General features: G+C 36.1%; 2 protein-coding genes across 2 annotated transcripts; one reads left to right on the top strand and one right to left on the bottom strand.

The window, feature by feature from the left end:
• The first annotated feature begins 1,649 nt into the window (after positions 1 to 1,649).
• On the top strand, positions 1,650 to 3,131 carry LBD40 (LOB domain-containing protein 40). The gene is made up of 2 exons (XM_023672930.2): positions 1,650 to 2,009; positions 2,105 to 3,131. The coding sequence occupies exons 1-2, from the start codon at positions 1,820 to 1,822 to the stop codon at positions 2,839 to 2,841; spliced, it is 927 nt and encodes a 308-aa protein (XP_023528698.2). The 5' UTR covers positions 1,650 to 1,819; the 3' UTR covers positions 2,842 to 3,131.
• Positions 3,132 to 9,224: 6,093 nt separating this feature from the next.
• On the bottom strand, positions 9,225 to 13,143 carry LOC111791442 (cytokinin hydroxylase). Its single transcript, XM_023672787.2, has 5 exons — positions 12,819 to 13,143; positions 12,523 to 12,749; positions 11,193 to 11,434; positions 10,145 to 10,535; positions 9,225 to 9,660 (listed from the first exon to the last, which is right to left on the bottom strand). Exons 1-5 carry the CDS (start codon positions 13,099 to 13,101, stop codon positions 9,241 to 9,243), a joined length of 1,563 nt encoding a protein of 520 aa, XP_023528555.2. The 5' UTR covers positions 13,102 to 13,143; the 3' UTR covers positions 9,225 to 9,240.
• Positions 13,144 to 13,483: the final 340 nt, after the last annotated feature.

The raw sequence follows: 13,483 nt of genomic DNA, 5'->3' as shown, positions 1-13,483 counted from the left end.
ATTAGTTGAATTAAATAGTTGGTACTATTAGTTGCGTGGTGGTAAGGGAGGCGCCCATAGTCCCACACTAAAACCAGAAACCAGAAACCGGAAATGGAATTCAAAACTCCGGACTTCCCAAAAACCAGGAGTCCCATTAACCTGACGTTTTTCCACGATTATCTGGGTGCGTCCCCCACACGCGCTATCCGTCCTTTTCCCTTTCTGCGTTGCATGAACGGCACATTTCTCCCTTCTTCTTCTTCTTCTGCCACGTGTCCTCCTTCTTTCTGCTCTCCATCACCACTTGCTAATTTTAGCAAAACAAAAAGAAAATTATTTTAATAAAATATATATCTTTTAAATTTCTTACCCCAACTTATTATTCAAATAATAATAAATAAATAAACATTAAATTACATTAACAAACTTACAATTGTAAAATTTGCTAATTTGAGTATTCGATTTAATGAAATTAAATATTTATTAATGATTTAATCACAATACCTTTTATTTTTATTGATTATTTATTTAATATATTAAATGATAGTAATTTTAATTTTCGTACATTAATTACTTATTTGATTAGATTAATATTTATACCATTAAATTGCACATTTTTATCAATAAATTAAGTTAATATTTTTTGTTTTTTTGTTGATTATTTATTAATTCCACTAATATTTTATGCATTTATAATTTTTTATTTGATTAGATTTATAATTTAAATAATTGAAAAGAAAATATTTTTGGAAAAAAAAGTTTTTATTTATTATAAAATCACGCGATTTATACAAATTAAAAAAAAAATAAAATAAAAAATTGAAACCGTTGGCTACAGGTTATAGAGCGCCCACAGACCCGCAAAACCGGACAAAACCGGCTCCTGGTTTTGGTTTTTGTCTCTTTGTCTTAAAAAAAACAAAAAACAAAACAAAACCACTCTTCTTCCATCTTCCTGAAAACCAGGAGATTTCTCTAACCTCTAATGATATTTATTTATTATTTTTAATACCGGGTGCGTGGGCCCGTATTTATTCCACGTTATGTGGCAATTCGACCATTTTCTGACAACCTCAGCGCGTTTTCCAACACGCGCCTCCTCTTTTTTTGGCTTTTTTTGCATGTTGTCTTCTCTTCCTCCTTTATTTCCACCCGTCGTCAGCTTTGAGTTAAATTTTATGTAATTTACTATTTTGCCCTCCTCATATTCCTTGCCACTTGCTTCCTGGGATTCCTTATTTGTGCCGCGTCGGTCGAGGGCAATTTAGAGACTGCAAAAATAATAATAATAATAACAATAAAACGAAACCCACGCGCCTTGGATCTCTCTACTGGGATTTTCTAATATTTATTAATTAGGATCAGTTTTCAAATATTTATTATTATTTTATTTGTGTAAAAAAATTAATATATACCCATACAAGTTTAAAAATAATTATTAAAAGTAATTTAAAAATGAAAATGGATAAAGCGAGTGGAAGACACGCAGAAGGAAAGCGGGTGAAGAGAAGAAAAGGAATGATATTTGGGTGCTGGTAGAGCATGGAAAAGTGGGTTCAAAATCCAAGCTCCACGAGCATGGAAATTGGAAACCGGTTATTTATTTATTTATTAATATTAATATTATTATTATAATTATAATTATTTTAAAACTGCGTGCTCCCATTTTCCCTGAAAAACCCGGTGCCCTCCCAGATTGTATTAGCTCTCATTTCTTTCCCCCTTAAATAACCTTCTGTACTTTCTTTCTCATATCCTTCAACAAACACTTTCCCCCATTTTTCTCTCCCAATTTTATGCTTCCGATTCCTTTCTGCCATTGCTGTTCTTGATCAAAATGCGGATGAGTTGTAATGGTTGCAGAGTTCTTCGCAAAGGTTGCAGTGAAAATTGCAGTATTCGACCTTGTTTGCACTGGATCAAGAGTCCTGATTCTCAAGCCAACGCTACTGTTTTCCTCGCCAAGTTCTATGGCCGTGCTGGACTCATGAACCTTATCAACGCTGGTCCTGATCATCTCCGTCCTGGTTAGTTCTCCTTGATTTTCTCTTTTTTCGGATCGGTTTCTGTTTCTGATTTTTGTGCATTTTGATTGAATTTTGTTTCCGCTTTCGTTTTCCAGCAATTTTTAGATCTCTTCTCTATGAGGCTTGTGGCCGTATTGTGAATCCGATTTACGGATCGGTTGGATTGTTGTGGTCTGGTAGTTGGCAACTCTGTCAGGCGGCTGTTGAGGCCGTTCTTAAAGGTGCTCCGATCACGCCGATTAACTCTGAGGCAGCGGCTACTGGTGATGGACCGCCGTTGAAAGCCTACGATATTCGTCACGTTTCTAAGGATGAAAACTCCGCTGCATCTATCGACGGCGGAGTCAATCGGCGAGTCACGACTCGGTGCCGGTTCAAGCGGTCTGCGGGGAAGACGAAAGCGTGTAAAGGAATCTCATCCACCGTGGATGAGTCGACTCGACGACTGTGTTCCATCGAGTTGAACCGATCGTCAAGCGGCGAGTCGTCGTTGAGTCACCAATCCGATTCTCCACATGTTGAAAACGAGAGCAAAGAAACCGATAGCATGATTTCAGTATCGACGGCGGAGTTCTCTCCTCCTCCTGTACTGCCAGTTTTATTCCGATCAGAATCCACTTCCGTACAAAAACGTCCAGGTCACGGCGGCGGCACTGTGCCAATTCCGCAAAGCGAATTAGCTCTAGAACTAACTCTGGGGATGAAGCCGGTGTCACGTGCCGAGCACGTGATTCCAATGAAGAAGCGGAAGATAGAGGCCGACGTTGGGGGGTTGAGGCCCAATAACAACGAGGCGTGCAATACTGTATTGGGCCTTGATTTTACAGCCTAAAAGAATGGCCCAATAGTGAGCCCACACCCACAACGACGGCAACCATAATAAGAACAGAAAAACAATAAGCAAGAATAAAAGAGTGTACAATTTTGACGGCGGGGATTTGCCATCTACGGTGACATAGAAGAGATCTCGACCATTTGTTTAGTTCGTTCCGAGTTGCGCTTTCTTGTAATTTACTGTTTTAACCCTTTCCCCTTTTGTATATAAAAAATGGTCTCAATCTGTATAGAAAAGGACTATCCTGTAAAAATGCAATAGGAGGCGAAATGGTTCTTAGATTCTCATTTATTTATTTTTTATATTTTAAAATATTTTAACATTCGTATTAAAAACCCCAACATATGACTTGTTAGTTTTTAATTTAAAAAAGGTTAAATTAATAATAAAAAAATACGTCTTTCTGCTTATTAAACATAATTATTTTTTAATTATAGTATGCTTTTTAACTTTTTAAGATATTTTTTAAACACTATTATACTAATAATTAACTTGTTTCCATCTAATCGTAAATATATTTTTTAGAATATTTTAAAATTTTAAAGGTATTTTTTTAAAGAATATTGTTTAAAATGAATTTATATTTTCTTTTTAAACTTTTTATTAATTAATCCCTTTTAATATTATATTCCATTGTTTCAGCATGTAAATATGCTAAATAGAAGTCAACATAGTCGGGTTCAATGGATTAGGATTTGGCCGCCGACAAAATTGAAATCATATAAAAAACATGTAAATTAATTTTTGGTCAATTAATTATATCTGAAATGTCATCTTAATAAATCAATTTATAAGAATTTAAGCTATAATAAATTAAAATTTTCGAAAATAATTTAAATAAAAACAATTCAATTTCCGAAGCATATTAATAAAAATAGTTCAAAAAAATTTGGGTGAGAATTGGAAAATTCAAATAATTCAATCTATTTTTTTTTTTAGAAATTAATTCCAATTTCCAAATAATTTTGAGTAGAAAAAGGCCCAGTGGCCCACCCTTATCTCAAGCCCAGTAGATCAAGTCCAAGCCCAACATAAGAAAGCCTACACCCAAGCCCATTAGTAATCGCTAAGCCCAAATGAAAGTCTCAACAGATTTACCTAATTATATGCATTTAAACATAAAAAAGGAGTGTTACTAATAAATATATATATTTTAATTTAGTATCTATCAAATTTAAAAAAAAATTAATAACTTATTAAACACAAGATTGAGAGTTCAGAAACTTATTAGACAATAATTTTAGAACTGAGAATTTTAAAAATTATTGTGGACATTGATATTTAGTCCCGACCCATCTAATTTGTATAATTTCAAACATATATGTTCCGTGACAAGTTGACTAAACATGTTTTTTTTAGAACATGCTCAAAAGACTGCTGGTAATTTGGAACAAAGACATACATACCATGTAATTCAAACAAAAGGTTTGTACTTATAATGTTTGATTTATTCTTTGTAGGGATTAGAAAAGGACACATCTTGGCTAGTTTCTTACCTCCTACTCATCTTTATCATAATATTTTATTAATCCCGATTCTACTATTAGATGAATAAGGATCAGATCGAGCTAACTTTACGATGTTAAACATGTCTAACTAGTATTATACGTTCATAACTACGCCAAGTTATTACTAGCTACGTAAATGTAATTCATAATATAGGAATCTAAATATTTTGATACTCGACAATAAACAATTAATATCTCCAACATCAGTAATGAAGTGCTTGAAGTAGGCATGCATACATACATACTATTGCTTTTAAAAATGTATATTTCTAGATTTAGGGTTTAGGGTTTAGGGTTTAGGGTTTAGGGTTTAGGTGTACTTGGGATATGAATAATGGGAAACAAGGGATCCTCACTTACCATATGGTTTGTTCTTTGTTTAGTGAAATAATTGATGTGACTTGCTTTGCTTCATTTATATGAACACATAAACATCCCCCACCTCCATTTTCTTTCCCATTATAACTTTTGTTTCAAAAACTTGGTATGAACATTTTGAATGTTAGCACATGCATGTTTTTAAAAAGTTTTAACTCCATTTTGATTATTCACAAGGTTGTTTAGGGTTAGTTTCATGGCTCCCTGTGATGTTCGAGTAAAACAAAAGTACATGAATGAATCGAGACTACATTTGAATGAGAACGACGCTCGAGTAAAAATGAGATACATGAATGAACTGAGATCATATGTAGTGCACTTTGCTATGAGCAATTCTATGTTGGGTCACCTCTTGACAAAACATGGTAAAAGAACTCGTGTTGGTTTGTGGGGATAGTCGTCTTCACTCTTAGGAGTGACAAGTACGTAACATGGTCTGTTGGAGTAAGAGGTACTGAACTGGGGTTTTAATTCGTGATCTGAATCTTGGACGTTGAGCGTTCCACTTACACCCTCTTACCCAGCTAGCTGTGAATCTCGAAATCAGTTAAACGAGAAATCGTAAAAAAAGGGGTTGGGTGGGGGCAAAAAGGGAGAGTGAAGATGATAGGGAAAGTTGAGTCATTGTCACATATTGGTAAAGCATTATCTTTGTTTTGTGTTTTGATGAATTTGGGGCACAAGATTTGACACATACAATTTGACATGTTTTGGAAACAAGGGGAAAGCCGACTATATATCATTATTGAAACATTCACATGAGGACGAGGGAAGCTCGTTGTTCTTGTTCTTGTTCTTCGTTCTTCATCAAGGGTTTGTGTCGGCTCAACATAAGGGTCGTTTTCAAATCATATGATTTAAGTTTTGATATTTAGAAAATCGCGCATTGATCAGCGTAATGTTTGTCGGCAGTGTTTTGTTAGTTCTTGAACTTGTTTAAAAAGCACTTGTTGTTAATACCATTGTATATGCTCGTGTTACTTGTGCTAACCTAGCTACACGAAATAGATTTCTCGAGGTTCTTTAGTAATATCATGATGACTTTTAAAGTCATGCGTGGAATCAATATCAAAACCAAATACAACGAGTAGTGGAGTCCTAAGCTAAGTCTCGACTAAACCTTGAAAATTCTAGTTTCATAATGTCTTTTCAAATCGTTTTTAGTCATTATTCGATTGTAATAATTCTTGCTAGAAAGAAAGCTCGTGTTGTGGCAATTCCACCCAAGTGATAGGGTTACACCTATAGCATGTTCGTGGACAATATTGAAGAATCGTGGATGAGTTTGGTTAGGAGGTGAAATGCCACTCAAACCACGAGCTAGCTAGTTCTCTTTGAATTTGCTGCTGTATGCACTCACATTTGGCTCACATTTGGTCTTTCTTAGGCCAATTCTTGAAGATCCTAGGGTCATAATACCCTTTCAAATCATTCTTAGCCATATTCGATTGTAATAATTCTTGCTAAGAAGGAAGCTCGGATTGTGGCAAGTCCACCCAAGTAATAGGGTAACTTCTATAGCACGTTGGTGGACAATATTGAAGGATCAATGGATAAGTTCGGGTTAGGAAGTGAAATGCCACTCAAACTTAGAGGTAGCTAATTCTCTTTAAATGTGCTAAGACGTAACAGTTGACTCGACATCTAGGAATAAAGATTACAAGGGTTAAGGTGAATGATGGACGACATCACGATTCAATTTGATACATTGGATAACTCCTATAAGCTTATCTCGATATTGAATTGACATCATTTGGCTCTTCTACACATCTCAATAATACACACATAAAGGTGAATTGCGACCTCGTAATCATTTCAATCGTCGAGGGATGACCACATCTTATATAACTCATATCATTTAAGGCACGACTCTCATAGATCATATCATATCCACATAATGAGTAACTTCACATGAGAATCTCATATTACATGTTATAGTTTTGTGAGATCCCACATCGGTTGGAGAGAGAGGAACGAAACATTCTTTATAAGGGTATGGAAACCTCTCCCTAACAAATGCGTTTCACATCAGTTGGAGACGATACGTAATGGGCCAAAGCAGATAATATCTGCTATCGGTGAGCTTGAGCTGTTAAAAATGGTATCAAAGCCAGACACCAAATAGTGTGCAAGCGATGACGCTGGCCCTAAAGAGGGGAGGATTGTGAGATCACACGTCGGTCGGGGTCAGAGCCAGATATCGAGCATTCCTTATAAGGGTGTGAAAACCTCTCCTTAGTAGCGCGTTTTAAAACCGTAAGGCTAACAACGATAATTAGCAATAAAAAATTGACTTGTATTCCGTTTTTATGAAAGACAAGTTTTTAACAACCCACAATGTTGAGTTTTGAAAGATATGGAATTTAAACAACCCACACAAATTAATGGGAGGTTTCCTCATTTTTCCAAAGTCAATAATGCATTACCACAACCCACCTTTTTAGAAACCCTTGACCCAATATTGCATTTCGTTCTCGATTTAATCTGATCTCGATCTAATAAAACCCTTTTCATTTAAGAAAAGATCGATTTGACCTTATCTCGATCGAGTAAAACCCTTTTCATATAAGAGAAGATCAATTTGATCTGTCTCAATCGAACAAAACCCTTTTCATTTAAGAGAAGATTGATTTGATATAATCTCGAACAGAGTAAAACCCTTTTAATTCAATTGGGTCGGCCACGAAGAATAATATACATGATAAATTTTTATATATATACGTAAAAGGTAATAACAAGTCATTTCTAGTTGTTATGATCACTAGTGGGAAAGAAGCACTAAATTATCGTTGAATATATCCTCTCACCCTAAAGTATATGCTTCTTAATTTTTATCTTCCACGTTTAAATTTTATTAATTGTAATTACACATCAGACTATATATTAAATTTTATTAAAAGAATATATGTCTTAACCCGCTAAAATTAAATTTATAATATATGTGCAACTCGTATGATAAGGTAGGGAATAGTATATATTATTTATAACATAAGGTTTGCACCTTGCACGAGGCATCAATTAATTAAGACGATGTAATGATGGTTAGCCACTCCAACCTTAGCTATATATAAAATAATTAATTCTATATTTGTTTCTATTTTAATTAATTAATTATATATTTTAATTTTTCCTTTTTAAATAAACCCTAAAAAATGGATGGTTACCCACTACAAATTTAAAATTTAAAAATTAAATTATATAAAATTAAATAATCATATTTTTAAAATGAGAAATGAGTGGGAAGGAAGGTTGTGGGTTGGTGTGGACGGGAAAATAATAATAATAATAATAATAATAATAATAATTATCTTCGCTTATAAATATTTTATAATTTATTAAATACAAAACGAAGAATTTCCCGTATTTAAAGTTAAGATTGTAACACTTATCTGAATTTACGTATAATTTGATTAAAAGTTTTTAAATTTTTATTTTTTTATGGATAAACTCGACATGAACATGTCCACTACTTTGGCCATTCATTTTCTATATTATCATTATTATTAAATTCATCTTTCCCGAGTTACCTCGTAGTATTCTTTTTTAGCATCACAAGTGGAGTTCGAGAGATTTAAACATTTGGATTAAAAATATGAGTATATATCTATTATTTTGGACTAACTCGAAATTTCAGGTTGGTTGGATTGGTGACCTGAACAACTCGAATATAGCTCACAACCGAACCTTTATGGTTTGAGTTGGGTAGTCCAATTTGGTCGGGATGGTTCGAATAGTTTAATTTAATAGGAAAAAGAAAGGTAAATAGTGATGGCACATCATTGCTAAGTTTATGGAGCATGAAACCTAGAGAATAAGACATATATCCACCTCTCCATATATATAATATATATTAATTCAATTAATCTTAATTTATTTTTATTTTTATTTCTATGACTATTTAATTTAAAGGGGAAGTTAGAAGTCCACTATTTGTTCAAATCCAGTATTATTATAAAAAATATACTTTTTCTTAATATTATATTATGTATTTTCTTAATATTTTAATAAATATAAAAATTTAATAAATAATTGTCACGGTTATGAAAAATTTATTGTTACGTGTGATCGATCTTTCAATAGTATAATGAAAATTTCAGTATTGAACATAGAGATGTTCATTTAACCAGCGTGGTACATAATCCTCGTTTAAATGGAAAGTAAGGGAGGGACCACGGAGATATTTTTTTCATTAGCTAAATGGAGACTAGGACATGTGTTACATTCCCCGACCCCGCCCCACTCCAATATATATATATATATATATACCCATTTCGATTGGAGAGGAGAACGAATCATTTCTTATATTTTTTTCTTACGAAATATTTTTAGATTTAACGCGATGTTAAGTAGAATTGAGCCTGATCCCGATCCGAATAGACTATATGGGGAATGTACGTCTCAATTTCAGCAAAAATAAATGGAGAATGAAATAGGAGACGGGTCTGTAATCGAACATGTAAAGTTTATTTTGATTGAGAAAACGTGTAGAGTAGAAGAATAATAAAAGGTTCTAAGAAGTGAAGGGAGTCAAACAAACTTGAACTCCATACTTAGGCTGAATGGTGAGAACAACAACAGGAGCATGGCGATAAGTGTCGGAAATAGTGAACCTAAACTTGGAGAGCAACATAGCCAAGATGATCTTAGCTTCCATGATGGCGAACCCTTGGCCGATGCAGTTTCTTGGTCCGCCTGCAAATGGAATGAACCGCCCGCCACCGAACGCCTTGGCGCCGAACCTGTTGGGGTTGAACTGGTTGGCATCTTTGCCCCATAGCTCTTCGCTGTGGTGAATCGCCAGCACCGGAATCCATATGGACAGGCCTTTGGGGATGAACATGTCTCCTAGCTTCATGTCCTCCAACGCCATTCTTGGAAGCACCGTGGCGGGCGGGTAGAGCCTTAGGGACTCGTTTATCACCATGTTTAGCTGACCAAAACATATCATGTGTACATCAATGTCATGTCTCCTGTTCCTCGTACTACACATGTACTCTACTTAAATCATTGCTAAATTTGAAGCTGAAATATCTCGAACTTTTAAAAATTTTAATAATACCCTTGACGGTAAAAAAAAGTTCGAAAATGTACTTACAATTGGTTTTGGATGAAAATCATTAATATTTTGTAGGCCAAATGCCTTTATCATCGGTGTATAGACGAAACTGTTAGTACCATGTTTCAAAAGTAACATTAATACCGGTAAATTTTTAGAAAAAAATTTAAAATATTTATTTTTACTGTTAGTACCTTTGAAATTAAACAGGAAAGTAGACATAGGATTTCTATCTATATATATATATTAACCGTAGGAACATTTTAGAATTACAGGGTATTTTTGAAATGATTTTTTATAAAAATTTAAGGGTATTTTTGAAAATTTTGATGGAACGAGGAAGAGATAGATTAGTTACCAAAGTGAGCTTAGAGAGATGTTGAATAGACGGGGTTCGAGCGTTGCAAACTTGGTTAACTTGGGCACGAACCATGTGTTGCCAATTAGGGTTAGTAGCAAGCAACATGATGGTCCAAGTGAGCAAAAGAGCGGTGGTTTCATGGCCAGCAAAGAAGAAGGTCTTGCATTCGTCCATTATGAGCTGCAAGTTGAGGGTGGTGGTGGTGGTGGTGGTGCTGTTCTTCCTCTGCTGCAGCTCATTCAATAGCATTCCCAATAGATCACTTCCATAGCAACTGCTTCTTCCTATCTCCACACCATCTTTTCTGCTTTCAATGATCTCCATTAACAGCCTCTCCACTTCCTTCTTTAGTGACTTTATTTCTCTGTTGTATTTACTTGGAACAAACCTGCACCAAAACATGGACGCCCAAAAACATTCTATCAGTATAGCTAAGTTAGAGACACGGTTTTAATGCCACTTGTTAAGGACAAGGACAACATATGTAGTGGGCTTATGGTCCAAGCCCACTGCTAGTACATATTATTGTCTTCTTTGGACTTTCCCTCAACGTTAATCAGATACTCGGCGATGTACTAGTAAGGACACTGGCCTCGAAAGGAGTGAATTATGAGAACCCACATCAATTGGAGAGGCGAACGAATGCCAGCAAAGACGCTGGGCCCCGAAAAGAGTAGATTGTGAGAACCCACGTCAATTGGACAGAAGAATGAATGTCAACGAGGAGGTTGAGCTCTGAAGAGGGATGGATTGAGTAGATTGTGAGAACCCACATCAATTGCATAAAAGAATGAACGTGAGTCAGGAGGCTCTGCCCTGAAGGGATGAATTGTGAGATTCTATGTCGGTTGGAGAGGAAAGTAAAACATTTTTGACAAAGGTGTGGAAAGCTCTCCGTCTCCATAAACAAGACAATAATTGGTAGGAGTTGACTTGGGGTGTGAAAGCTATTTTGCTTTTAATTTTTTAATATAATATATTTTTTTTTAAGTCTTGGATAATACATAAATAGAAAAATTGTGAATTTAAAAGACAGGTAGCTTACCGGCTACCGGGAAGGCAGAGGTGGCGGCTGGCTTGGGCGCAGAGGCGCTGGAGAAGAGTGAGTAAGTGGAAGATTTGGTTACCCTTGTCGGAGTCGGTGTCGAACTCGGTCCGGGAAATGATGTCGGCGGTGAGTTGCTTCATGTAATCGGCGATCTCGAACTCGGTCCGGCCCGATTCCAACTCGGTCTCCATTGATTGGATCATTTTGTTAGTGCATTCCACCATGAACCCCGCATAGCTCTTTACATGTCATTACAAAAATCATATAAAAATTCCAATAATATGATTACAAATATATAAAATAAATTCAATTTCTTTGTCCCAAATATATTAAAAATACTAAAAATCCTTTTTTTATTTTTTTTTCTTGACAAATATTGTTCATACATGTGGGTCCCACCATTCTCTTTTTAACCAACAAAAGGTACAATGAACCATTTTGATATGAACCTTCCAATTCATCTGGCATTGTCGAATAGATCTGTTGCGATTCGTAGATTTTATTTGAAAAATGTAATCGTTCAAGTTCACCATTAATAGATATTGTCCTCTCTTTGAGTCATCCCGAGCATCCCCTCTAAAATTTTAAAACGTGTCTACTAGTGAGAAGTTTTCATATTCTTATAAAGAGTAGTTTGTTCTTCTCTCTGACCGATGTGAAATCTCGTAATTCACCTCCTTTGGAGCCAGCGTCCTCACTAGCACTTGTTTTCTTCTCCAATCGATGTGGGACACCCTAATCCACCTCCTTCGGAGCCAACGTCTTTGCTGACACACCGTCTCGTGTCCATCCCTTTTAGGGCCAACGTCCTTGTTGGCACACCGCCTCGTGTCTACCCCTTTGAGACCAACGTCCTTGCTAGCACACCGCTTCGTGTCTACCCCTTTGAGGCCAACGTCCTTGTTGGCACGCTGCCTTGTGTATACCCCTTTGAGGCCAACATCCTTGCTAGCACATCGCCTCGTGTCCACCCCCTTCAGGGCCAACGTCCTTGTTGGCACACCGCCTCGTGTCTACCCCTTTGAGGCCAACGTCCTTGCTGGCACACCGCCTCGTGTTCACCCACCTTCAGGGTTCAGCCTCCTCATTGGCACATAACCCAGTGTTTGACTTTGATATCTTCTGTAACAGTCCAAACCCACCTCCTTTTTTTACTTTACTCGAAAAAACGCGTCTACTAAGGAGAGGTTTTCACACAGTTAAATATTTTATTCTCCTCTCCAACCGAGGTGGAATCTCACCGATAATATATAGATTAAACGGTTCATTCCGAAAAAACGATCAAATAAGTCGTAATTAAACGGTTCATTCCGAAAAACGATCTCACCTTAAGCTTATCTCCCATAAACGCAGGAGCCACGATGTGACGTTGATGATACCAATCTTCCCCATTTGCCATCAACAATCCTTTCCCTATGAAATGTTTGGTCCCCTGTCGTTGCAGCCATGATCTCCCACACACACTGCTCTTCTTCCCCAACAATTCTTTGATCAACTCCGTCTCGGCCAGACATAACCGCGGCTCGGTCCCGTTCCAGTAAATAAACCTCTTCCCTGTTCGATCAAACCAAACGGGTCATCGTATATTCAATCATTTATTCATATTCTTAGCACTATTCGTACCATATTGCTTTGTCCAAATGGTATAATGAGGCAATAAGCGGTCAACGATATCATGATCAATTGAGCTCATGTCGTTGGCCGTGGACTTCGCCACAAGTCCCGCTACGTCGAGGATGTTTCCGATCAGCAGCCGGGGCTTCGGGCCACGAACGCCTTGTTGCTCCATCGTCTTCCGAATTCTTCTAGGGGTGAGGCAGTAGAATGAGAAAGTATCATATGAAATCTTTGCAAGTGATGCAATAAATATTAGAAGAAGTGTTGTTAGAAAAATTATGAAGGCCATGGAAGAAAAGAGGAAGCTTTGTTAGAAAGAGAAAATAGGAGAGAGATTGGTGGGTTTTCTAATGGAAGAAGGAATGAGTCTATTTATAATGGACAACTCACTTATTAAATTTTTTTTTTTTTTGAATTGTTCTATGCATGTGATGTGTTTTTTTCGGGTGGTCTTGTCTTATGACGGTCGATTACAACTTGTTTAAGTATGCTATTCAAAACCGAGTTGTTCATAAGTTAGATTGCTTACTTTGATCTTATCTAGAAGTTCTAGACATTGGTGTTCTAAAGTTACTGATTCTTGTGTGTTTTTGTAATTGTGGGTTTCAGTGATCTCGAAACTACTGATTCTATGATTACTCTTTAGTCGGGCTATTTGGAGGATGTGATCT

The sequence above is a fragment of the Cucurbita pepo genome, chromosome 3 (genome assembly GCF_057944985.1).
Source record: "Cucurbita pepo subsp. pepo isolate OVF chromosome 3, ASM5794498v1, whole genome shotgun sequence".
Taxonomy (NCBI): Eukaryota; Viridiplantae; Streptophyta; class Magnoliopsida; order Cucurbitales; family Cucurbitaceae; genus Cucurbita; species Cucurbita pepo.
Note: the sequence above shows the minus strand (reverse complement) of the source record. Positions and strands in the feature narration are given on the sequence as shown.